This window comes from Perognathus longimembris, chromosome 11 (assembly GCF_023159225.1).
Source record: "Perognathus longimembris pacificus isolate PPM17 chromosome 11, ASM2315922v1, whole genome shotgun sequence".
NCBI lineage: Eukaryota > Metazoa > Chordata > Mammalia > Rodentia > Heteromyidae > Perognathus > Perognathus longimembris.
Window position 1 is genome coordinate 42,047,227 of NC_063171.1, and position 23,426 is coordinate 42,070,652.

At 44.7% G+C, this 23,426-nt stretch overlaps 1 protein-coding gene across 1 annotated transcript; it reads right to left on the minus strand.

Annotated features, from left to right (window-relative positions):
* Nucleotides 1-4,765: 4,765 nt before the first annotated feature.
* LOC125360054 (small proline-rich protein 4-like) lies at nucleotides 4,766-4,990 on the minus strand. The gene has a single exon (XM_048358020.1). It carries the CDS (start codon nucleotides 4,988-4,990, stop codon nucleotides 4,766-4,768), a length of 225 nt encoding a protein of 74 aa, XP_048213977.1.
* Nucleotides 4,991-23,426: the final 18,436 nt, after the last annotated feature.

Consider the following 23,426-nt stretch of genomic DNA (forward strand, 5'->3'; position numbering starts at 1 on the left):
TAGGTCCACCCCCATGGGGTGGAGAGGGTGGAGCAGGGAATAGAATCCACAAAAATGCAAAAGCTTTGAAGAATTCAAGAATCCACCTGGACTGCAGGTTAGGAGAAGGCCTCCAACCCACCTCTTATTTAATGGATAAAGAATGGAGATGGAGGACTGGGAATGTGGCTTAGCGGTAGAGTGCTTGCCTAGTATGCATGAGGCCCTGGGTTCGATTCTTCAGTACCACATAAATAAACAAAAAGAATGGAGATTGAAGAAGGGTCAGAATCGCCTCTTTTCCATTCCAGAGCTTTTCCCAGGCTTGGAAACTGGTAACACCTATTAGCATAGGCTTTGGCAGTGACCTGCGCTAACTGTAAGTGACGATAACATCAATGATTTGGTGAGCATGTAACTATAAGGCGCTTTCTTGATATCAGCACCAATCCTTGCAAAAATGCTGCACATAGTTGTCATTAAGGCTGTACTAGGGTTTTGTTTGTCTGTTTTGGTTTCTATCAGTCCTGGGGCTTGAACTCAGGGACTAAGCACTGTCCCTGGCTTCTTTTTGCTCAAGGCTAGCACGCTACCACTTGAGCCACAGAGCCACTTCTGGCTTTTTCTATGTATGTGGTGCTGAGGAATTGGAACCAGGGCTTCATGTACACGAGGCGAGCACTTTACCACTAGGCCATATTCCCAGCCCCTGTACTGTTTTTCATGTGTGAGAAAACCAAGGTTTGGGATCTAAGTGAGTGATGCCATCACACAGCTTGGGGGACGGAGAACTTGGACCTTGCCTCTGTTCTATCTGTTTACAAAGCCCCTGCTTCTTTGGTACACAGAGGGACAGCTTAACAACTTTCCTGTACATCCCCTGGCCTAGTCAGTTTGCTTCTAAAGGGATCCTGGACCAGAAGAGGAGATGACAGAGAATCTGATGCAGCCAGGTTTGTAACAGGTGGATCGGGTGGGGCATTGTTTTGTTTCTGGGCAAGTGGAATGGTGAGGAGGGACAGGGGGAGGAGAGTGTAGCGAGCGGTCCCTCCCCAGCTGCAGTGCGTCGAGGCTCGGTGAACATACTCAGAAGGTGAGAAATGTTTTGATTTCATTCATATGTTGTGACTAGGGTTGGAAGGTATGGTGGGGGTGGGAACCTGGCAAAGTCTGCTTTGCCCAGAAACAGTGGGAAAAGTCACTGGAGTCATTCAGGGTCTCTTCCCCAGCAGTCTGCAAGCTCCGATCATTCATCATCTCTTAAATCTATGGAAAGCACACCACTCTTACATACATACATGTAGTTATACACACACAGAGAGACTTTCTACTTCAGTATTTATTATTTTGGCATGAGCACTCCCAGAACTTACTACATTTCCTAAGTAGAAGATCACCCATCTGGCGCCTTCCACAGTAATGAGTCTAGAATTTCATCCTTCTACAAACTCTCCCAGGATGAAAAGCTTTTTGGCTCATCTCTTGGTGCTTCTCTGCTCTGTGGGGCCTTTGGGACCCACAGACATTCTACAGATTTGGTCTAGATGTTCCCTTCGCTGAACCTTTGCCATCGTCTCTCACTGTACACAGAAACAGTCCTTACCTCTGTGCTTTAGAAAAGCCGGCGCTTGTGCACTGGGAGATAAGCCAATGAGATCCCTGTGCTTCAAGGGCTCATAGTTTAATAAGGGGAATTAAATACCCAGGATGAACTAAAATAAAAGCATATTATAGATTTATCTAAAATAATTAAAATTGTATTCCAAATGTACAAAATATTATGAAAGCCTATGGGAGTTATCAATTCTCTATTTATTTTAGTGGGTCTGGGGTGTGAACCCAGGGCTTCATGCTTGCTAGGAAGGCATTTGATGACTTGAGACCTGCCTCTAGCCATCTGTTTGCTTTGGTCATTTGTGAGATCAAGTCTCACACAGCTATTGATTGAGATGAGGTCTTGTAAACTTGGTGCTGGCACTGGCCTTGCATTATGCTCCTCCCAGTCTCTGCCTCCTAAGTAGCTAGGATTGCAGGCATGAAGGGGAATGGAAATATGTGTGCCAAACGTTTAATACTAAGGGGATTCCCTAAACAGCGTAGAGGAGAAGTGATTCAAGGTATACGTGGCTCAGCCAAACAAAACAAAGGCATCAAACCCAAGTTTGGAGAAAAGCAAATTTTATCTGGAGTTGTAGGATAGTAGTATGTCTTTTTGAGTCTTGTAGGAAAATTTGGTCCAGCCCAAGAATTTTTATATTTTATATAGGAATTAATGGAGGAGCTCTTTAGTTTCTTCCCTTCTTTTGACAATGCAGTTGAACTATATGATACACAATGTCACTTTGTGTTATGACATCATTTTACTTTATGTGAAAGTAACTAGGAACAAACAAATTGCCCTCCCCCCTTTTAAACTACATTACTGGTACAACTTTGATATAAGTCAATGTGAAGTTTTGAAAGGTGGAATCACATGAAAGCATTTGTTTGTGAGACAAACAGGTCCTTACTTGTCAAAAATGATGTGACATATATACATTTATCTGAATTAGGGAAGTGAAGGGGAACATCAAAATGGTGGGACAGAAGACAAAGGGAGAACTAATGTAACAGTGATACTCACAAGATAATATATTGGAAATTAACTGTACAACTTGGAGGGGGGCTGGGGAGGAGGGAAAGTGGGTGAAAAATGAGGGAAGGGGTAACAAGTTGGACAAGAAAGTACTCATTACATTATGTATGTAACTGTAACCACTCTGTACATCACCTTGATAATATAATTAAAATTTTTTAAAGAGTAATAAAAAATGACGTGACACAGAAACTTGCTGGGACTTGGAAGGGAAGTTATTTGGGGATGCAGGAATTACAGTGCAAAAGGGCAGTCAAAAACCCAGAGGCATTCACAGTTGGATTATTATTATTGTTACTATTACTATTTTACATTCTTGGTTAATGCTTGTACATACTCCAGTTTTAGTTTATTTCTTGGAATTTCCATCCAGGGAAAGTGATTTTAAAAGGAAGCACAGACGGTACTTATTAACTCCTTTTCAGACCAGTGTGTTGTTCAATGAAGAAGTCATTTATTATTGGCTTTGCCAATGGTGACCATTAAAATCAGTGAGTGCAAATGGGAGGTATAGCTTAACTGGTAGAGTACCTGCCTAGCAAACACGAAGCTCTGACTTTAAACCCTGGACCATAAATAAACAAATAAACAGATAAATGTTAAAAACTGAATAAAATTCAGTGAACACATTTCAACAGAATAATCAAGAGGAAGAGAACAAAAAATCTGGCTGTTTATTTAGTAACTCCTTACTTCAGGGTCTCTGAGACTCATCTTGTGGTACATTAGGGAGGCTACATGCCTGTTTCTAATACGGTCTCATGCCTGGAGTTAGAGCATGAGATTGTGCAAAAGTGAGACTTCTTTCATGAGCTATATAAAATCAGGCACAAAATCAGCCCTGTGTACGCTGCTCTCTGTACGTGGTTCTCCTTGGAAAATCCTTGTGTTAAGGAAACCACTGACTTGCAAAGAGTAGCCTGAGTCAGGATAAATTGTCTTCAGATGGCTCTGGAAATGTAGCGTGGGCAGAGTAGAAAACTAAGCTCATATTAGAACATACTAAATATCAATTGAGGGAGTGTAGTGTGAGTGAGTTAATGAGTAGATGAATGAATAATAAATGAATTCCGGAAAAAATCATGTTTGTGTTGACATTCTATAGCATTCAAGTCACTTATATACCTGTTGTCTTTTTTTTTTTTTTTCAGAATGACAACATCTAAGAGGGGAAAAAATATAAAAATCACCAGAAGGGTTAGGTTTCTAATAGTAAGAACTTAAACTTTTCTCTCCTTTGTTATTTCTTGATGGGATTAATAAAAACTTTTTTTTTTTTTTGGCTGGTCCTAGGGTTTGAACTCAGGGCCTGGACCATGTCCCTAAGCTACTTTATGCTAAAGGCGAGTAGTGCTCTACCACTTGAACCACAGCTCCACTTTTGGCCTTTTCGGAGTTGTTTTTGGAGATAAGAGTCTCACGAACTGGACTTTCCTGTCTGGGCTGGCTTTGAACAACCATCCCCAGATCTTAGTCTCCTGGGCAATTAGGATTACAGGCGTAAGCCACTGGTGCCCAACTCCTAACTACTCTCTTGAGAGAGTCTTGTCAAGTAGTCCCTTGGCTTGTTCTCTCCACTCTTTTAGGTGAGATATGCCAGGATCTGACTTCTTCCCTTTCAGTAGCCACCAGAGATCAACTGTGCCCATAATGGTGACATTTTGGATCATGGAGGGAGAGAGGTTGAGAGGGTCATTCAGCCTTGGAAACAGACACATTTGTTTTTGCACGAAGCACAGATTTATTAGCAGGGGAAATAGAGATGCACAGACAGGATACACTGGGGACAGGACTGGGGCAGAAGTGCCCATCAGCTCTGGTATGTCTTCTCAGGAGGATGGAGCTCACAAGAAGCCCAGATACTCTCCTTGCTTTGGGATATGCACGGGGCTATGGTTATGGCTAAGCTGGAGACTGGAGAGGATGAGGTCTCCTTCCTGTCCCCTTGGGATGGCATCAGGGAAGGATACGATAGGAGGCTTGGTTCAAGAAGGATTTATGTGGTGAACAGTTTGATGGGAAAAATTCTTCTGTTGGATTCTGGGAAGGAGCAGGAGGTGGGAAAATTCAGGAGCTGGAAGGAAGAGGAGCAAGAGGAAGACTCCATCTGGTAGCTGGGATGGTAGACAGGTAGCAATCCCCAGTCTGTTCTTACTTCTGCTTACAGTTCGGAGCTTGCTGGGCTGGGGCAGACTTCTGCTGAGCTGTGCCCTTGGGTGGGCATTGCTTCTTGGCCTGAGGAGCACATGGATCCTTGGTTTTGGGTGTGCATGTCTCTTGACATTTGACAGGTGGTGGCTGACAGGGCTGCTTCACCTGTTGCTGCTGGGCCTGCTGGGGAGGGCATTGCTGGTGCTGGTGCTGCTGGGAAGACATTGCTCCGGGAACAGGTGAGCCTGAAGGAAAGACACGTAGGGATACCATGAGAAGCACTCCCTATATCCTTCCTCTCATTTGACTCCTAAGGAGTGTTTGCCTCTAATAGCCAAGGATGTGGCACATGGTACACACTGCTCAGGTGGATTCATGAGCTGATTCACACCTACCCATTGCGACCTTCCTCTTTCACTTCCTTCTTCTCTGCTATTCTAATTTCCTACCTTCCTGTATCCTCCCATGGACGTAAATGAAAGCACAGTTCTTAGTCTTCCCAGGAAATAAGGTTGGGTGCTGAGTGGATGGATGGATCTGACTAATGTTAACTGACTACCTTTGATAATGCAGACAGAGTGAAAGGGGTGCAAGGAAGCAAGAGTATGAGGAAGAGAGAATGGTAAAGGGTTTGCCAGAAGCACAGATATTGGGTTCTAATCCAAGTTCCACCCCAGAATGTTAAGGAGAGTCATTTAACTTGGCTACATGACAGAGGTTCTAGCTTTCCTTGGAGAATAGGGGACCATAGCAGCCAAAGAGAACACTAGAGATAAAGGCAGATATTTTAGCAAATAGGACATAAGAGGATATTTTACCAAAAAGTAGCCTGGTTCAAGGGAAAGAGCACTAGCCAAGTAGGCTCAGATATGGTTCTAGATTCAAGCCTACTACTGACTAGCCTGGTACACTTGTGGATAGTCTATATCTTCTCTGAACCTCTGTGTCTTTCATGCAAGATATGAGTCTGGAAATTTTCTAAGTTCTGGAAGTTCTCTGATAGTTGTGTCTGGCTTTCTTCCTAGGCAGTAATCCTCATCTAATGGATCGATATTTATAAATGGGAAGTGCAGGCCCAGAAAATGGAGTGACAACTATCAGGCTAGTCAGGAGTGAGTGTTGCATAGTAGGAAATACAACAAACTTAAAAACAAATTTAAAGCTGGCTAGTAGAACCAAAGGCTTCAGAAGATAGCACAAACATGTCTTAGAGAGGGCCTGAGTTGCTACAAAATGCTACAGCTCTACATAGCATTCCCTGGAGGAGAAAAGCCCAGAATCAGGAAATAAGTCACACCGTGTGATGGTGTGGATTGGAGATTAATTTTTCTTGGTGATAATTAGTGTGACATTTCCAGAATTCAAGAGTGACAAGAGACTCCATCACTGCCCTGATCACCCAAGAGTAGATAGAGCAGGACCTTGACCTAGCGGCTCAAGTCAGGGTCAAGGAGAAGGAAAGAGCTTAGTGGATCCCAGGTGGATTCTCACTTACCAGAGGCGAGTTGGACCCTAGAAGGAGAGGCTGACTGAAGATCTATGGGGAGCTACTCCTGGAACCCTTATAAAGGGCCCCCAATGTGCCCCAGGCCCTTGGTGTGTCCCTCATTACCACCTCCCAGGGAATTCCTCACCCACTTCCCCCACCTGCACTTCCTCCAGGCCTTGCTTTACTGGCCTGTTTTGATGGAAACCACCCACCAGATATTTCCAGCAGTCTGGGTCCTGGTCCTTGAGCTGATTTAACCCACAGAAAGTGTTTGCCTCGACTCAAAGAGTCAAGATCTTTTTAAAAAAAGACACAACAGATCTTTCAAAAACAGAAGAGTCACTTGAAAGCTTAGACTTATAAGAAAGGTTGTGGAGGAAAAAGGAAGAGAGGGTTGAAAGAGTTGGAGATACCACTTACAAAAATATGAACATTCATTGAGCTGTCAATAAATGCTGACACCAAAAGGCTGTCATTTATTAAGCTGACTATGCTAGCAATGATACCATTTTTCTCGCCATTATTTCCTTTGCTCTTTATAGCTCCTCTGGACAAATGCTGTTGATACCATTTTTCTAATGAGAAAATGAGGTGGAGATAGATCACACTGGCAGGAAGGAACAGTGATGGGTTTTGAACTCAAATCTGGATGAGGCATAAAACCCAGGTTCTTCAACATTACAGAAGGAAAACTCAGTGCCTAGCCACCGGTGCCGTCTGTCCATCTGTTTTCTCATACACAATGTCTATGCTTCCCGGGTTCTGTAGGGAATATCCACATGTATGTGAGGCTTCTGCTGGAGATCAAGTAGAAGCCCATGAGTGTGGTGTCTGTGGCACATGGTGGTGCTGACCCTTAACCCCCTGCTCACTGGAAGGTCAGCTGTGGAAGGGGATTACTGGTGGTCAAAGAAAGTGTGACCGAATTAATCTCAGAGGAAGGTTAGCCACATGAAATGTAGAACACCCGCTAGGCACCAGTGGCTCATGCCCATAATTCTATATACCCAGGAGGCTGAGAACTGAGGATTGCAGTTCAGTCAGAGCCAGCCTGGGCAACAAAGTCTATGAGACTCTATCTCCAAATTAACCAGAAAAAAAAAGCCAGAACTGGAGGCATGGCTCAAGTGATAGAGTACCAGCTGTGAGGGAAATAGCCAAGCAAGGAGGGTACAATGGTCTGAGCTCAAACTCCAGTACTGATATGTCTGTCTGTGCTATCCAGTTAATTTTAAATTTCAGATAAGCAATAGAATTCTCTATAGTATGTCCCAAATATTGAAGGATACCTTAAGCTCTTTCTTTCCAAAACACCCTCCAAACTCATCTCATTTAATCTTTACAGCAATTCTGTTGTGTAATGAAATCTGATTTTTACAGTTTGAAATAACAGACCCAAAGAAGTTCAGTGACCTGCTGAACAATATACAGCTTGCAGGAGTGGAACTGGGTGGGGTCCCTGGTCCAGAGCAGCTAGTATCTCCACAATGTACAAATGATTGTCCATTTTTCTGAGCTTTCTGTCACATGTAGAGCAGATATCGCTCTCCCCTCATACCCCATCAGCCTCACTTAATAGTTAACCTTACCTGGTGTTTATTGGTCAAGGGGAGGGGGGACTAGACGTATGAGGAGAAGAAGGGGGAAGAATGCCTTCAAATGTTCAATGTATATACTACAAAATTAAGAAAAGTGAGGGAAGGGGGGATGGGAGGGAAGGGTGAGAAATGTTAACAGGGGTGACACCGATTGAGATGCATTGTATTTGTAAACTGCTTTGTGGAATAGCAATTCCTTTGTATAGCTACTCAGAAATTAAAAAAAAAAAGTTAACCTATTTCCCTCCTCCAGGCCCAATCTCCCTCTGCTCCTCCTCCTGAGACTGTGAACACGAAGAATGTAATATTCTGGGTTCCAGATGCCAGGTTCTGCATTCCATGTCCCACCTCCTCTCCACCTGCACTCCAACTTCCTCTCCTCCCCACCTGTACCCTTCACTTCCACCCTCCCACTCCACTCCATTCCACAGTGCTCATCCCAGTGCAAACTCTGCTCCAGAGCAATAAGCAGCAAGACAGATTCGACAGGGGTGCAGATGAATGCCCACCATAGCCATGTACTGCACATGCGTAGTTCTATCTCTTCCTGTCTCATTCGTCTGTCCACTTGGCTTCTCCAGAATGTAATTTTCTTCTTTTTTTTTGGCAAATTGATCACTGGTATCTTTATCAACAAATACTTTAGCTTTGAAGAACTCTGGCTAGTGGTAGGATCGTGGCTTATGGCGCAGCTTTCATCTCAGAGGCTATTTCAGAGTTGGCTGGGATGGAGATTAAAATCTGGTGTCCACAGCTGTCTGCTAGATCATAAGCATCCAAGACACAGTCAAACCCATGTGCCCTGAACACATTATAACTTCCCACACCTTGCCACTCAACTTCCCTGTTGGCCACATCAGCCCCATTTTATAGAGCGGGAAACTGACTCTTGAAATGAGGATATGTTTTGTCAGAGGTCACATGGGGACTAATGTCAAATCTAGGGTAGGGCCACAGGTCTCCTGACTTCACAGCTATTTTCAGTCAGCGGAAGGCCATGGAAACCTGGTATTTTCATGACGGAGGCTCAGCTGAGCACAAATTTGGATGTTGGTTCTAGTGGGCTCTTCCTGTCTTGCCTTTGCTTTTCCTTGCTTTCTTCCCTGTACTCAGGTGCTTATCTGCCCAGAAAGCCTGTCCTCCTCTTCCTCCTCTAAGAGGTCCTAACTGCCCTTGTTCCACATTGCCAGGCACAGGCACATTTTCATTTATTATTAACCCTTATAATGTACCTCTATATACAAGGCTGAGAATTGTATGAAGGAATTTAATAGTCTTAGCTATTTTATTGATGGGAAAACTGGTTGCAGTGGGAGCTGGATCCTGAACCCTGCCAGGAAGGCTGATCTAAGACTGTTAAGGCGGTAATGACTGGTTTGAAGATCTTCTAACCTGCTGGGGCAGTGGATTGTTCTTCCAAAGGAGGAGGGGAGACTTCCTGGCACCCCTCAAATCATCCCATATGATCAAACCCCCTAGGCAAGGTGGACCTTGAGAAGCCATGTGGAATGGTGACTCTGTAGTGTCTGCTCCCACTCCTACTCTGGCCACTGGAGCCAGGAGATTGTCCCCTTGCCCTTAGCAAGTTCTGCATCTCTTTTCCCATTTTCCAAGAAGCAGGCTCTGTTGACAATGGGGAGCCAGGCCTTACATCTTCCTGCTCTAGAGCACAGGGGCCTGAGAGCCTGAGAACAGGTGAGTGTCTATGACTGTTAGGGAGGGAAGGGCACAGGGAAGACTCATTTCTGAAGGTGAGTCAAAGCTTGAGAAACCCCAGCTCCACCCTGCAGGTAAACAACGGGTGAATTGGGAAGCAGTGAGCTGGGCATGGGAGGTACCCTGCTTAGATAGTGCTAAGCACTTAGCCTCCCATCCAGAGGAGTCTCCACTTCTGACCATGGGCTTTGAGGGGAAGGGCCCACGTGGCAGACAACTTCCTGTGGAGACAAATGGAGTATGTTATTTCTAAGAATGAAACCAGAAAAGGCAAAGCAGAGGGCTGACTGGTGGTAAACGGCTCTCATCAGGAGCAATGTGAGACTTGGAACTTTCAGAGCAACTGCACTTTAGTTGCCTGCCCAGTAAAGTGAACATTTAAAACCAAGCAAGAGGCAACTGAATTTCACAATCATAATCATGTCATCCCCCCTACCCACCTTAAAGGAGTTGTACAAAGGAGTTTTAATTCAACAAATCAGATTATGAATGCCGTGCATCTTGACCCGTGTCACCCCTTCTGTTGTTCTCTCCCTTCTTTCTCAATTCCATACATACTCAAGTTATATGTAGTTCAACTTTTGCACATTATACATTGAATAAAATGACTGTATTTTCTCACCCTTCCCCTCTCCATTTATGTGTCCTCCTTCCTCTTGCCCTGCTACCGCTTACGTTTCATCTTCCTTATATTCATTTTGGTTAGCTCTTCATTGGTTGTTCAGAGGAGTTATTCCCTTGGAATCCTTCCCTGAGTATATCCTCCTTTAGTCAATTTGTTTATGTATACAATGTCACATTTTCTTTATCTTAATTTCTAGTTGGTGTGCAACCAATAGTCATGACTTGGAACATTTTAGTTTAGTGTCTCCCTTCAGTCATTATTTAGTCTGACAACAAGCCCTATAGAAGATGCTACTTAAAGACATCTTATGACTTTCTCTTCACATGAGAAATCCATTTGCAACAGGCATTGTCTTACCCTCTCATTTACTGTTTGCCAGTAAGATGTTCTCATACAAATGTCAGGTATTCTGAATGGTAGTTTCCAAAGTAGTCTCATGACAAGAGATGAGTGAGACAAGGTGTCTTCACATGTATTTATCACCTTCCATCCTTAGTCCTTCAGTGGTACATTTCTAGAAGACCCTTGGCAATGCTAGTTTTACAAGTAGACACGCGAGCAATCCTGGATGTGGTGAAGGCTCATTTTAATAGAAAGTCCAGGAAGGCTGGCTGACTGTGGTCATTGAACACTGGCTGGGATGGAGGAGAGGCATCAGAGAAGATCATCAAGACTTGCCTGACGCGGGGCTGGGAATATGGCCTAGTGGCAAGAGTGCTTGCCTCCTACACATGAAGCTCTAGGTTCGACTCCCCAGCACCACATATACGAAAAACGGCCAGAAGGGGCGCTGTGGCTCAGGTGGCAGAGTGCTAGCCTTGAGCGGGAAGAAGCCAGGGACACTGCTCTGGCCCTGAGTCCAAGGCCCAGGACTGGCCAAAAAAAAAAAAAAAAAAAGACTTGCCTGACTTGACGCGGGCCAGCTAGTAGGAAAGTGGCTCCTCTGATCCTTTTTCCTGGCTGTGAGATCCTAGATATGTGCCTTAACTTTCTGGGGCCTCAGTTATCCGGGATGGGAGAGATTGGTTGACATTATCTTAGAACGATCCCATTGGTCATTAATCATCTGTAAATATGAGATCACATTTTGTCCTGATTGAATACATAGTGAGTCCAGGGAACTGAGGGTAAACTCAGGATGCACCAGAAAGAGTGCCTCAATGAACAAACGAGGTATGCTATGAGTGGGGTGATCACAGGTGTACAGGAGGTCACCGCCTGCGGCTGAGCTCCAAATAGGGAGTGGTGTCTGGGGGTTTCTGAGTAAGAATCCTCCACATACTTGAAGGAGAGGGTCCATGCATGGTTTGGAGACCTTGCTTAGGCTGACACCACCTACAGTTCCTGTCTCCTCAACTTAACCGTGGACAAGAGTGCTGTTTCCAGGGCTTTTCCCATGTCTTCCAACCTCTAACCCTTCCATCTGAGATGGTGGTCTGTTCCCAAAATTCCCACAGAAATTCAGGTTTCACCTGCTAATCTCTCCATCCCTCGCATTTTACCTCCCTCCCTCCCTCCCTCCCTCCCTCCCTCCCTCCCTCCCTCCCTCCCTCCCTCCCTCCCTCCCTTCCTTCCTTTCTTCCTTCCTTCCTTCCTTCCTTCTAAATCTCTGGGTCTTAGAAAACCATGTGAATACTACTTTTTCCTTGACCCCTTTCTCTAGTCTTTACAAAATGATATGCTTTCCTTCTCTGCTCAGCACACAGCTTTTTTATTTGCAGATATTTGAATCATTCTTGCATATATATGCATATATATGTGCTAAATTTATAGCAGCAAATGTAAGTTCCTTGATGGTAGGAGTTGTTTTCGCTTGTCACGTATCTGTGTGTATCACCTAAGCCTCATACTCTAGGCAAGCACATAGTGCACACACTCTGTAAGTATGAGCCAATCAGTGATTTCTGGCTTTATAAGCAGAGCCCAGGAAGCCTCAGGATACTGTTGAGGGTTTTGTTTTATTGTGGTGCTAGAGAATGAGCCCTGGGCCTTATCAGCTGCCAAACAAGTGCTCTGTCATTCAGCTAAGCCCCCAGGCCCTCAGCATACTTTCCGGACTAACCTGTGTTTTCAAAGTTCAGGTTGATGATTAAGAAGTTCTCCCTACTTATCTTTATATCTTTCAACTTAAAGGTTGCTGAAACCATCCTTTTCCTGCAAGAAATCTGATGCCTGAGTATTTTATACAGAGATACGAGTGCTTTCTACCCAGCTGAAGTGTAAGCCTCCTACAGGCAGGAAGGATGTTCAGGACAGAGCTTATTTTAATCACTGATGGCTTTGCCAGCTGATAGATTAGCTGGGATTGGGTGGTCCAATGACTAAAGGATGCTGCCGAGTGAGTCAGTGAGTGGGCGAGTGAAAGAGTAGGGGGCGAGTAGGTGAGCGCATAACCAAGAAGTGAGCTCATAAACTAGCTGCCTAGCTGGCCAGTCCACTGAAGAACAACTGACTAGCCGGCTTGTTAAGTGGTTGACTAACGATTTCCGGACTATAGGCTGGCTTATGGATGGCTAACTTTGAAAAGTAGATCCCAGTATAGTCTAAAAAGAGAAGCTCTGCTGGGGAGTAAGGCTATAAGAAAAACAACAACGCTCTGTATAAGAACCCCTAAGAAGTCTATTGTATGAGTTCGGCAATTATTTCTTAGTGTCATTTCTTCTTTTCTCTTGGGTGTTTAAATGCCAATGGTTTAAGTTTCTGATGTTAAAGAGAGAAAAAAAATTATTCAATGGCATTTGTTAAAGTACCATAAGGAAAACTCTATTGGGGATTAGGGACCACTACAATGGGAGTCTGCAGTGAAGGAGAGCGTTTCAGGTCCATTGCTTTCTTGGTGGAGTTTATAACTGAGGAACAATGGTGTTTGGTAGCCAGAATGTTACTGAGAGGAGACATGTGGGTTAAAGGGGATTGTGGCTAAACCACCTTAACAAGATTCTTGTTAACAATAAGGCTAGGGAGATAAGATTATGAGTGGGAGAAGATGGAGAATGAAGAATCTGATTGGATACCAAGGGTGAACAGATATCAAGACAAAGGGGGCTAAAGGTATAAAATTGCTATGTAGGAGCCCTTAAGAAGTGTATCCTAGGAGCTTGACAATTGTTAATTTTATTTCCTTTAAACATTAATTGTAAATAATCATGATTATGAATAAAAATTATTTGACACAAGTTCCTTTAATTAATTTTAATTTTTTAAAGTGTATTTTTTTCTAAATGAACATAGTAGATGTCTTTGCTAAAACCACCTTTAAAAATTATCTTTAAGTAGTTGTATAAAGGTTGCCGTTCAACAAAGGCAGCAAAACTGCCTTCTTAAAGAAAATGAACAGATGTGCCTAGGAGAGGTTTCAAGACCCTGATTTAAGTTTGGTTAAGGAAAAAGTCTTAATCACTGGTTAGCCCAGTTCAGTGGGTGTAACTACAGACCATGATGGAGGGAAAAAAAAAATCTCTTCCTGAAAGCTCATTAGGGTAAGAGGACTTTTCATCCATGGCACTGCCTGAGGGGATCCTGGCTGCCCCCTGAACCCTGGATGTGGGGAGCTGGCACTGAAGTGCGTCTTCAGGTCAGAGAAAGAGGCTTCAGTGATGGAGGCTGAGATAGGAACCCAACCAAACAGATCAATCTGCAGGCACCACAAGCTGAACCTGTCTGTCTAGTTGGTACCCTGTGTTCTGACCATGGAGACCTTCCTCGGGGAAGTGGCTACAAAGGACAACAGGCAAGGATTTCCGGAATCAAGCCTCAGAATGTGCTCTGTGAAGGTGGAACCACTCACTACTCACTTGGGATCTAGGACTCCCCAGGTCCTGAGAAACTGCCACCCCGAATTATAATTGGCCTTGCCCATGCTCAACACTCTGATATGCACTCCCTCTCCCCAACACACAGTGCATCCATCCCTGCCAAGCTGGATGGGAAGGAAAAGGACAGGCTTGCACACCAGATCTGAATAACCAAGCCACTGCTCGCTCAAACCCTTCAGGGATGCCCACCATTGTTGGCGAGATGTGACAGTCTTTTCTTCATGCTGTGGATCCCTTTGAGAAAGTTGCCAGCATCCTCTCTCCTCAGCCATATCCCCTCCTCTGTGCTATGCAAACTCTCTACCACTCCCATTATAAGCCACAAAGAACCACACATAGTGTATTAAAAAAAATAATAATGTGTTCTTTTCCTCCTGCTGACAAACCCCACTCTCTCCATGGTCTACCTGTTTCTCACCTGTGCCTGATGAGTCCTTTTTTTTATTTTTGGTGACTACAAGAGATATGAAATCTGCAGTCCAGAACAGGTACACAAGGAATGTGAATTCCAAGAAACCCAGATATGTGGAGGCCATATAAGTGTGGACTCTTCCCTCAAATGACTGTGATGAAGAAATTAAATCTCTTTGTCCAGTGTAGAATATGGTGGACCCTAGTGGTTTAGGTATTCCTGGCAGAGGCACTTTGTGCCTTCATAATGACCCGTACAATGAAAACTTCAGGACCCATGCCCTGCTGTGCTTTTCTATTCTGCCACCTGAGCACTGGCCATGCTCCTGATGGAGGGTATGCTGCCAACCTGGATCCTGAAGATGGGTTAGGTAGGTAGCAAGGTTGCAGCTGGCCCTCCATGAAGGTGCTGAGTAAGTGATTGGTAGGTTTCCATGGGAGATGCTGGAATTTGTGCTTCATTAGTTACTGGGCACGATTTCACCTAGACTGACATACATTTAGGCTATCCAAGAAAGGACACCTTTCTCCCAAGGACTTTTCTTTTCTAGTTCTAGTTGATACTTGCCAAACAAAAGTAGTGCTAAAGTTCAGTGTAACCCAACAGCAGCCGACACAGTGTCTCAAGTGTATGTGTGTGTGTGTGTGTGTTTGTGTGCACATTTAGACCTATGCATGTGTGATTATATGCAGTGGGGGCAGGGGGAAGGAGTATGAGAAAGCCACCCTAGGCTAACACAGCCCATGACAAAGACCATCTGTGTGCAGTAAGTTGGCATTTTCCCATGAGTGACCTTCATAAGAGAGTTGGGTGGAAAACTAAATCACGTTTTTCCGTCTGTGACCACAAGACTTTGTGCCACACCACCCTCTAGGTGGTTAGGACAGAGTGCCACCTGCTGGGGCTATCAGGGTGGTGCAACACTTCGCTTCTTCATGTCAGTACTTCCAGGGGGAGACAGCTATAGACCCTGGCCAGGAGACCTCAGACCCAGCTGAGACATGTAGTGATTCCTTTATCTCACAGGACAATTTAGGGACAGAAAGTCTTCAGCTGGTTCTCTCCCCCTCCCCATTTGCTCTCCAAGGCTGGACCACAACGCCCCCCAGATGGAAGGACTGGCAACTTCACCACAGGAGCCAGCGCCTCTTGAGTTTCTTTGCTGGTTGTAGAGGGCAGTGGGATTGACTTGATCGACTGGTTGAATGGCATGTGGCACAGGGACTGGGAAGGACTTGGTGGAGGGTTGTCATGTTGGTCTGGATGATGAGGGAAAGGCCTCCTCACAGCCTCCTCACAGCTGGTCTAGTTCCTGAACAACTGCTAGGGAAGGAGCAAGGCTCTATTCAGCACAACCTCATCTCCAGGAGAAGACGCACGACGCCTATTCAACAAATGAAGAAATGGAAGCTCAGAGATGCAACATGGCCTGCGTTGTCTGGTTGGGCAGAACTCAAGCCTCTGCCAGCATAGTTCCAAGTCTGGACTTTTCACTGACTCATGTAGCTCTCCATGCCGCTTGCCTGCACCCCCTCTCCCCCCAGCACAGGGCACCAGCACAGGCAAGGCTCAGGAAACACAGGTCAACAGGATGTGGTTCTGTCAGAGTTCATGTGGCTTGCAGGGGTGGTCAGGGGCAGCGCTAGGGACTTGCTCATCAGAAGCATGGGATGTCCTGAGAACAGGTCTCTACTGTGGTCTGTGAGAGAAGCAGCGCTGGGCCACTGGCTGGTAACCCACAGTAAGTTAAGACATGCAGGTCCAATGGTTGCATCTGCAAGGACCTCTGAGTGACAAGTCCTGTGTTTGTAGAGTGCATGGGCAGCAGGTGGAGCAAGAGGACCTACCGGTGGCTGTGTTACCAGTACAGTGTGAGGATTTCAGGTCAGCTGAACAATGCCTGCTATTAGACGCAGCCTGAGAGACCCTGAGCCATGGAAACCACAGAAGACATCCAGACAAAGATCCTTGCCTGTCAGCTTTCCCCTTTAAGAATTATTTTTAACAAGCCACTGTTACTGAAAGAGCAGAAAAACAATACCAATTCATGGAAGGCTTGGGCAGACAAGGTACTCTTTAAAGTGGAGGATAGGATAAGACGCTCTGAGTTCCATCTGGGCAGGCTAAGAAGGCCCCTGAGAGGTGGCGCTTGTACTGAGAGTATGTGAGCCCCATTCATTCCCAGATGATAAGATGTCATTTCCTTTTTCTTTTCTTTCTTTTTTGCTTTGAACCTATATCATGCACACAACTTACTAAAACCCAGCTTATGTGGACTCAGTATGGGCAGAATCTATGCCTCTTTTTTTTTTAAGACTTTATTATCTCTCACAGATTCTTTGGAGTCATCTTATTTGTGGTATTCTTTTCCTTAAAAATATATTTTATTGTTATGGTAGAGGCGATGTACAGAGAGGCTTATAGTTACGTAAGTCAGGTAACGACTACATTTCCTTTTGAACAATGAAGACGTGTTACTTTCTGTGTGATGTTTACTGTTGGAGGTGATGGAGCCTTTAGTCCCATTTAGAGGCTGCTCTGCTGGCTTCATTCTGGCTCCAAAACCTGGGCTCTCTCAAGGGAAGTGGAATCTTGAGCAGTAAAAGTGGTGCTGGTTCGGGATCGAGGTTCCCATTGCTGGTTTGCAGGATTCTTAATTTTACTCAAGGTAGTAAGGATTTCTCTCAGAAGCTGCTGTAGTCTCCACTCATCTCCATTCTTCTCACATCTTTTCTGGCTTCCAACCCTGGGGCACCCATCCCCTCTTGGTCTAGTATGGAGGTAGGAGGAGCCTGCGGCCAGCTCCAGATGTTTGTGCTCTTGTGTTGGCACCTGCAGGTGAGTCATGGCAAACACCTGGCTCACCCACTCTTATATGAGCTTGCTGGTCATGCTGTCCGAGCCCATCTCTCCTGTGCTCCCTTGTCTCTACCACTTTCCCTGAAACCACAGGCCACCAGTCTCCTGGAATAGCACTCGTAACACTAGTCAACATATTAACTGCTCCCTGTGCATTCCTCAGGAGTACCAAAAAAGCAACATCTTTAACAAAACCAATGTTCTGGTTTTGCCAGTCTTCCCTGATGTGGCAGAAAGCTTTGTAAAGATTATGCTAGATAATAGCCCTTTCCGGATGGTCCGGAAAGAGAGGATCATGTGTACACACATGCATGCATGAGCATATATGTACATACATGTACACATGTGCATGCAGGGGGCGAAGACCAAGGTCCCCATCTGCTTCCAGTCTCATGTAGAGAGTAGAGTAAGGGCATCTAATCAAATCCTGAAGGGAATGTGCCTGACAGTTGTCCTCCAGCCTTAGAAACCATGGATCTTTTGCTCTAGCCCATCAGGGAAGCTCTAGCCCAGGAACTTTTCTTACCTTTTGTGTTTGGTTTCCTAAAGGGCAATATGAGCAGGAAAGGGGGCTCTGACTGGTTCCAAGGAGGTTGTAGCCATCATCAGTCAGAGTTTTCCTGCTACTAGGGTAGGAGAAAAGCCCAGCCTTACCTTCCCCGGAAGCTCTTAGCCTAACCCTAAGGGTGGGGTAGAGTGAGAGGACAGCACCCTAGTCAAAAGGTTAGGCTTATGTGAAAGACAGACCAGTATGTGTATAATTTTTTTTACAGACTTCTTAATTTGGAAACATTTTCAGATTTACAGAAAAGTTACAAGGTAGAATAGGAAGCTTCTGTAAGCCTTTCCCCAGTTACTCTGTCAATGTCTCTTTAATCTCTTCTAAAAATGAAATGTTAACTTTATTTTTAATTGACAAAAAGTTGGTTATATATGTTATATAACATGATGTTTTGGAATAATATATACATTGTGGGGTGGATAAACTGAGTTCATTAATATCTATCTATCTATCTACCTACCTATAGACCAATAGATAAAACCTTCATACTTAAGATCTACTCTTGCCAGTTTTCACATGGACAATAAGTAATATTAGCTGTAGCCATCATGTTGGAAATAGATCTCTTGAACTCATTCCTCCTGCACTTTTGCATCTTTGACTACTATCTCTCCCAGCTCTAGCCCTTGATAATCACCACCACACTCTACTTCTATGGGTTTGTCTTTTCCATGTATAAGTAAGGTTCTATATATAAATAAGAACATGTGGGGTTTATTTGCTGAAACATACATTTTTTGTCAACTGTAGGGTTTAAACTCAGGGCCAGGGTGGGCACTGTCCCTGAGCCTCCTTATATTCAAGGCTAGCACTCTACCACTTGAGCCACAGCACCACTTCTGGTTTTTGAGTGGGTAATTGGAGATAAGAGTCTCACAGGGACTTTTCTGCCCAGGCTGGCTTTGGGCTATGATCTTCAGATCCCAGCCTCCAGAGTAGCTAGGATTACAGGTGTGAGACACTGGTGCCTGGCATAAACCCCAACTCTGCAGCTACTAGCTCTGTGGTCTTGGACTACTTTTTTAAACCTCCTTGAATCTTAACATTCTTTTTTTTTGTAACTTTCTTTGCAGAGTAATAAAGATGTTTTAAAATCTTACAAAAGTGATGACCAATATATCAAATTGGAATGTTAAGATCCTACTGTGGCACCTTACCTTACCTTAAGCAGCTTACACTCGCTGCTTTTAAATAGCTACTAAACTATGCGTGTTGGCTGACTGAAAGAAAGCAGCATCGGGCCATACCTGGGCACTCTTGAATCAGATTTTGACTTGGGCTTAGCTTTCTCTATACTTCCATGCAGAAGCTCTTGGGTGGCCTCATCTTCTAGTTTTCATGACTGTGAGTAATTAAGAGAGGTAGGTATTAAATAAAGATTAGAGTGAGTCACTGCATATTGAAACAGAGCTAGAAGGAAGCTGAGAAGCAATCCAACAAGCCCAACAGTGTCATCACTGAGAATTCTTCTTTTGTTGGAATACTATTTGAAAAAAATGTACAGCTGAAGATGCTGAGCACTAGGAAAAAGCAAAGACTTTCCCCAAATCCCACTGGAGGCTAGAGGAAGAACCAAGACAGTATCTCAGGTCTCACAAGCCCTGGTCTCTAGTGCTTTTCATCTCTGAAGTCCATTGGAAAGAAACGTCTTCATCCTGTGGGAAGCATAGCTCTTTGAGGAGCCTTAAGACAGAGAGATAGCCTGGGAAACCCAGGACAGGGAAAACAATTTGCCTTACATTTTGTTTCAAAGATGGCAAATGCAGGGGCTGGGGATATGGCCTAGTGGCAAGAGTGCCTGCTTCATATACATGAGGCCCTGGGTTCGATTCCCCAGCACCACATATACAGAAAATGGCCAGAAGTGGCGCTGTGACTCAAGTGGCAGAGTGCTAGCCTTGAGCAAAAAGAAGCCAGGGACAGTGCTCAGGCCTTGAGTCCAAGCCCCAGGACTGGCCAAAAAAAAAAAAAAAAAGATGGCAAACGCAGCCAGTCACATTTCTGATGACTGGCAGGAAAATCCCAGAAGATTGAAGTCTGACTATCAGAAGAAGCCAGCAGATGGAGGCAGGAGGAATAGCAGAAATGGCTGTGTTCCACATATGCACAGGACTCCTAGACAACAACAACCACCATGCTGAGCTGGATGGCACCAATGTGACCTGAAGGGTTTCAGCATAGCTGAGCATTGGCTAATCCCACAAGCATCTCCTGTGCCAGGCGTCTGTGATTCCCCAGGAATGCCAGGCAGCCAGAGCTGTACAAACATGCAGGAGGGGTGGAGCCCATAACACCTGGCCGCACCCAGGGACAGTGCTCCCTACAGAGGTTTCTAACTAGCCTATGGAGCTAGGGCTTCTCTGCAGAGTCTGCTGGCAGCTGGGACCCCCCTCCCCTAGGGTCATAGCAAGGTGTCAACCCAGCAGCCAGATGGGTGAGCTGTGCCTTCACTCTCCTAGGACAGTTGTGGAAGGATAGACCAGCACTGCTTATCCATAACTCTTCTTAAAGTCTGAGTTATGATTCTCATTTGGGTTTAGAAAGCAGAAGTAAGTTGGGCAAGATTATTTATTGCAAAAGTAGGAAGGAAAGGATTGGGACCTAGGTCTAACTTTGCGATGATGAGAGGGTATGGGTATTCCTTTTCTTCCATCCATGTATGTACGTTCCAAGGAATTCTTTAATATATATATATAATAAATGTACATAAAATTTGTATGTAATTTAGTGTACTATATATACATACATACATACATATATATATTCACATACACATATGTCCTTCTCTGAGGAAGACAGTATCTTTCCAATCCTCCAGCATCATACTTTTCAATCTGAGATCTTTGTTCTGTGGAAACACACTCAAAACATATGGACAAATAGCCCTATAGCCCTACTGAAATGTGGTAGGGGCTTAGAGAAAAATGAGAGGATACAGGGCCTGAGGACAGAGGCTGACCTCATTCCTGTGTGGCCATGATATGAGTGAACATGACCACATGAATGTGTGTGGGAGAGAGTAACTGGAAGTACGTGTTAGTGGGTAAAGACACATTTGAGTATGATGGCTGGCGCATGATTGTGTCAGTGTGTGAGGAGCCCTCACAAATTTATATGTGTGGGAAGATGATCATGTGTATGTATATGTGAAAGTGACCGTGTACAGGACTGTTATCAAGCAAATGAATACCAATCTGCATGGGTATTGATGAATTCCCAGTTCAAATATTAAAGATAGATAACTACCTTCAGCTCTAGAACTATCTTTGGTTGCAAGTAGCAACTGCCCCCAGGAATTGGTGCACCATGCCTACAGTGCATTACTACCCTGGTGGCGATAAAGGGAAATGAAGAGGCCACAGGAAGAGGGCCCTGGGACCTCTGTAATTTCTTCTGTCTTTGTTCAATGTCAGTCTAGAAAGCTGTAGACATTATTCTGAGTACCAGTCTCCTTGGTGGAATTCATGAGTGTGTGAATATGCATGGGTATGTGTTCATTATGTAAGTGAGAGTGAACGTGTCTGGCATTGCCTTCCTTGTCATAAGTCTGCATTGGTGGTTGGCAAATTCTGAAAGGACATCCATGCCTTACATTTCTCACTTGCTGAGTTGTAAGGAACATAGATCGGAGGGTCAGAGATCCTGAGTTTGAATCTCAGCTCTACCACCCACAAGCCACTGTTACTATGAGGAAGAAAAGGATGCTTTTGATCCTATCTGTCATGGGAACAGTGATACTTACTTCAGTAGGGTGGAGCCAGGACTTACTGGATGGTTGTGAATATATGCTTGGCACCCTCCACAGAAGTCAAGCCTCTGCCTTGTACCTGCTGCCATCGCTTACCACCTTCAGTTCCTGCCCTCCAGGGAGAAGCTCCTGCTTCAGAAAGATATGGATGACTTCACCGTCTGACAAAGCTGAGTTCACTAACTGGATGCTTTGTCAAAAACAAGATCATCCTCAATAGATGTTCAAGAAAAACCACAAAAAAGGAAAGGTTTTAGAAGAAAATGGCAAACAGCCACTAGGTTACTTATGCTGTAAACAAAATCTTCTTCCAGTCAATACTCACTCATATCCTTTACTACACTTACTAGGTCCTTGCCTCCTTGGTACCCCTGTCCCTCACAGCTCTGTTCCACTAAAGGTCTAGAGAAAAGGTCTAGCCCACATCCTCAAGTTGATGGGAAAGAGAGAGGCTGCTTCCTGCAGGCTTGGGGATCTTTCAGAACTTAGATAATAGTAATAAAAGCAATATCTGGCATTTATTGAACACTTACCATGGTGCACCAACATTTTTATTGCCAATGTCTCATGAAGCACCCCCATCAGCCTCCAGATGCAGTTGATGCTGCTATTTAAATGAGAGAAGTGAGACCTAGAGACATTGTTATATAATTAGCTCCAGGCCACATAGCAAGAGAAGGATCTACCCCTGGCATGATAGGAAAAACAGTGAGCTTCTCTGCTTATAATCCTTTTCTCTCTTGAGGAAGTTTCTCAATTACTGTATGCTTATGTCAGAAGTGTGTGTGTGTGTGTGTGTGTGTGTGTGTGTGTGTGTGCGCATGCGCATACACATATAGTCAAATGCACATACATCTGTGCAATTGTGCAAATTGTGTTAATGGGGGGGGGTAAATGAAGCCCATAAGGGTTTGTGTAAGGTGTAATAAGAGAGAGTAGCTAAAACCACTTTTGAGCAAAGGGTTGGCGAAAGTAACATACAGGGCTGGAGAGGGGAGACATTTGAAGACTGCTGACTTATGACATCTGAGTGTGAGGAAATGTTCACATCATTTTCTGGGAGAGTACTCGAGGCTTAAGCAATTTATCTATCAATGCTTTGTTGCATGTCAGACTTGAGTTTTGGTGAGTGCAACACTCTGGGGGGCGGGTTATGAAAAACACAAAACGGGTCATTCACCCATATTTCTGAGATTTTCAGCAAATGTGTATGGCTGTGCTTCCCTCCCATCTGTGAAGGGACATCACTAAGGAAGGACTCCCACCTCCCCACCCCCTTGCCGGGCATTTCTGACACTCATAGCATTGGTTTATCCTATATTTTCTCCTGGAAGCCTCTCTTCCCTGCCTGCTTGAACACCCCTATGCCCCGGCACTCAGGCCCACCTTCACTACCATGCATCTCGAAGTCCTGTGGTAGGTGCTAAATAAACTACCAAGATGGCCAAGTTCTTCTTCCTCCCTCAGAAGCCCTCAGGGTCCTTAGTCTCCCAGTCTGTCTTGAACTTCGAGAGCCTGAGCCAAGTGGTGTACTGCTCAAGTCATTTTTGAATTGGATGCTTCCCTGTCTAGCTATTTTTGCTATCTTGTGGCTCTCAGCTTTGAATTTATTGAGATTGTTAAGCCAAGAGGCCTGGAGGCCTGAGCTGTGATTCTATGACTTCATGATGTCTGTCACATTCTGATGAATGGATGGGAGACAGATACATGGATGGATGCATAGTTGGAAAGGAAATTAAGAGCCTGGCCACCCAGGGAAGCCAAGCTCTAAGCTGTGATCTTTAGCTAACTTTGCATTCCCCATCGTTTGTGATATAGATCGGGGATAATCCAGATT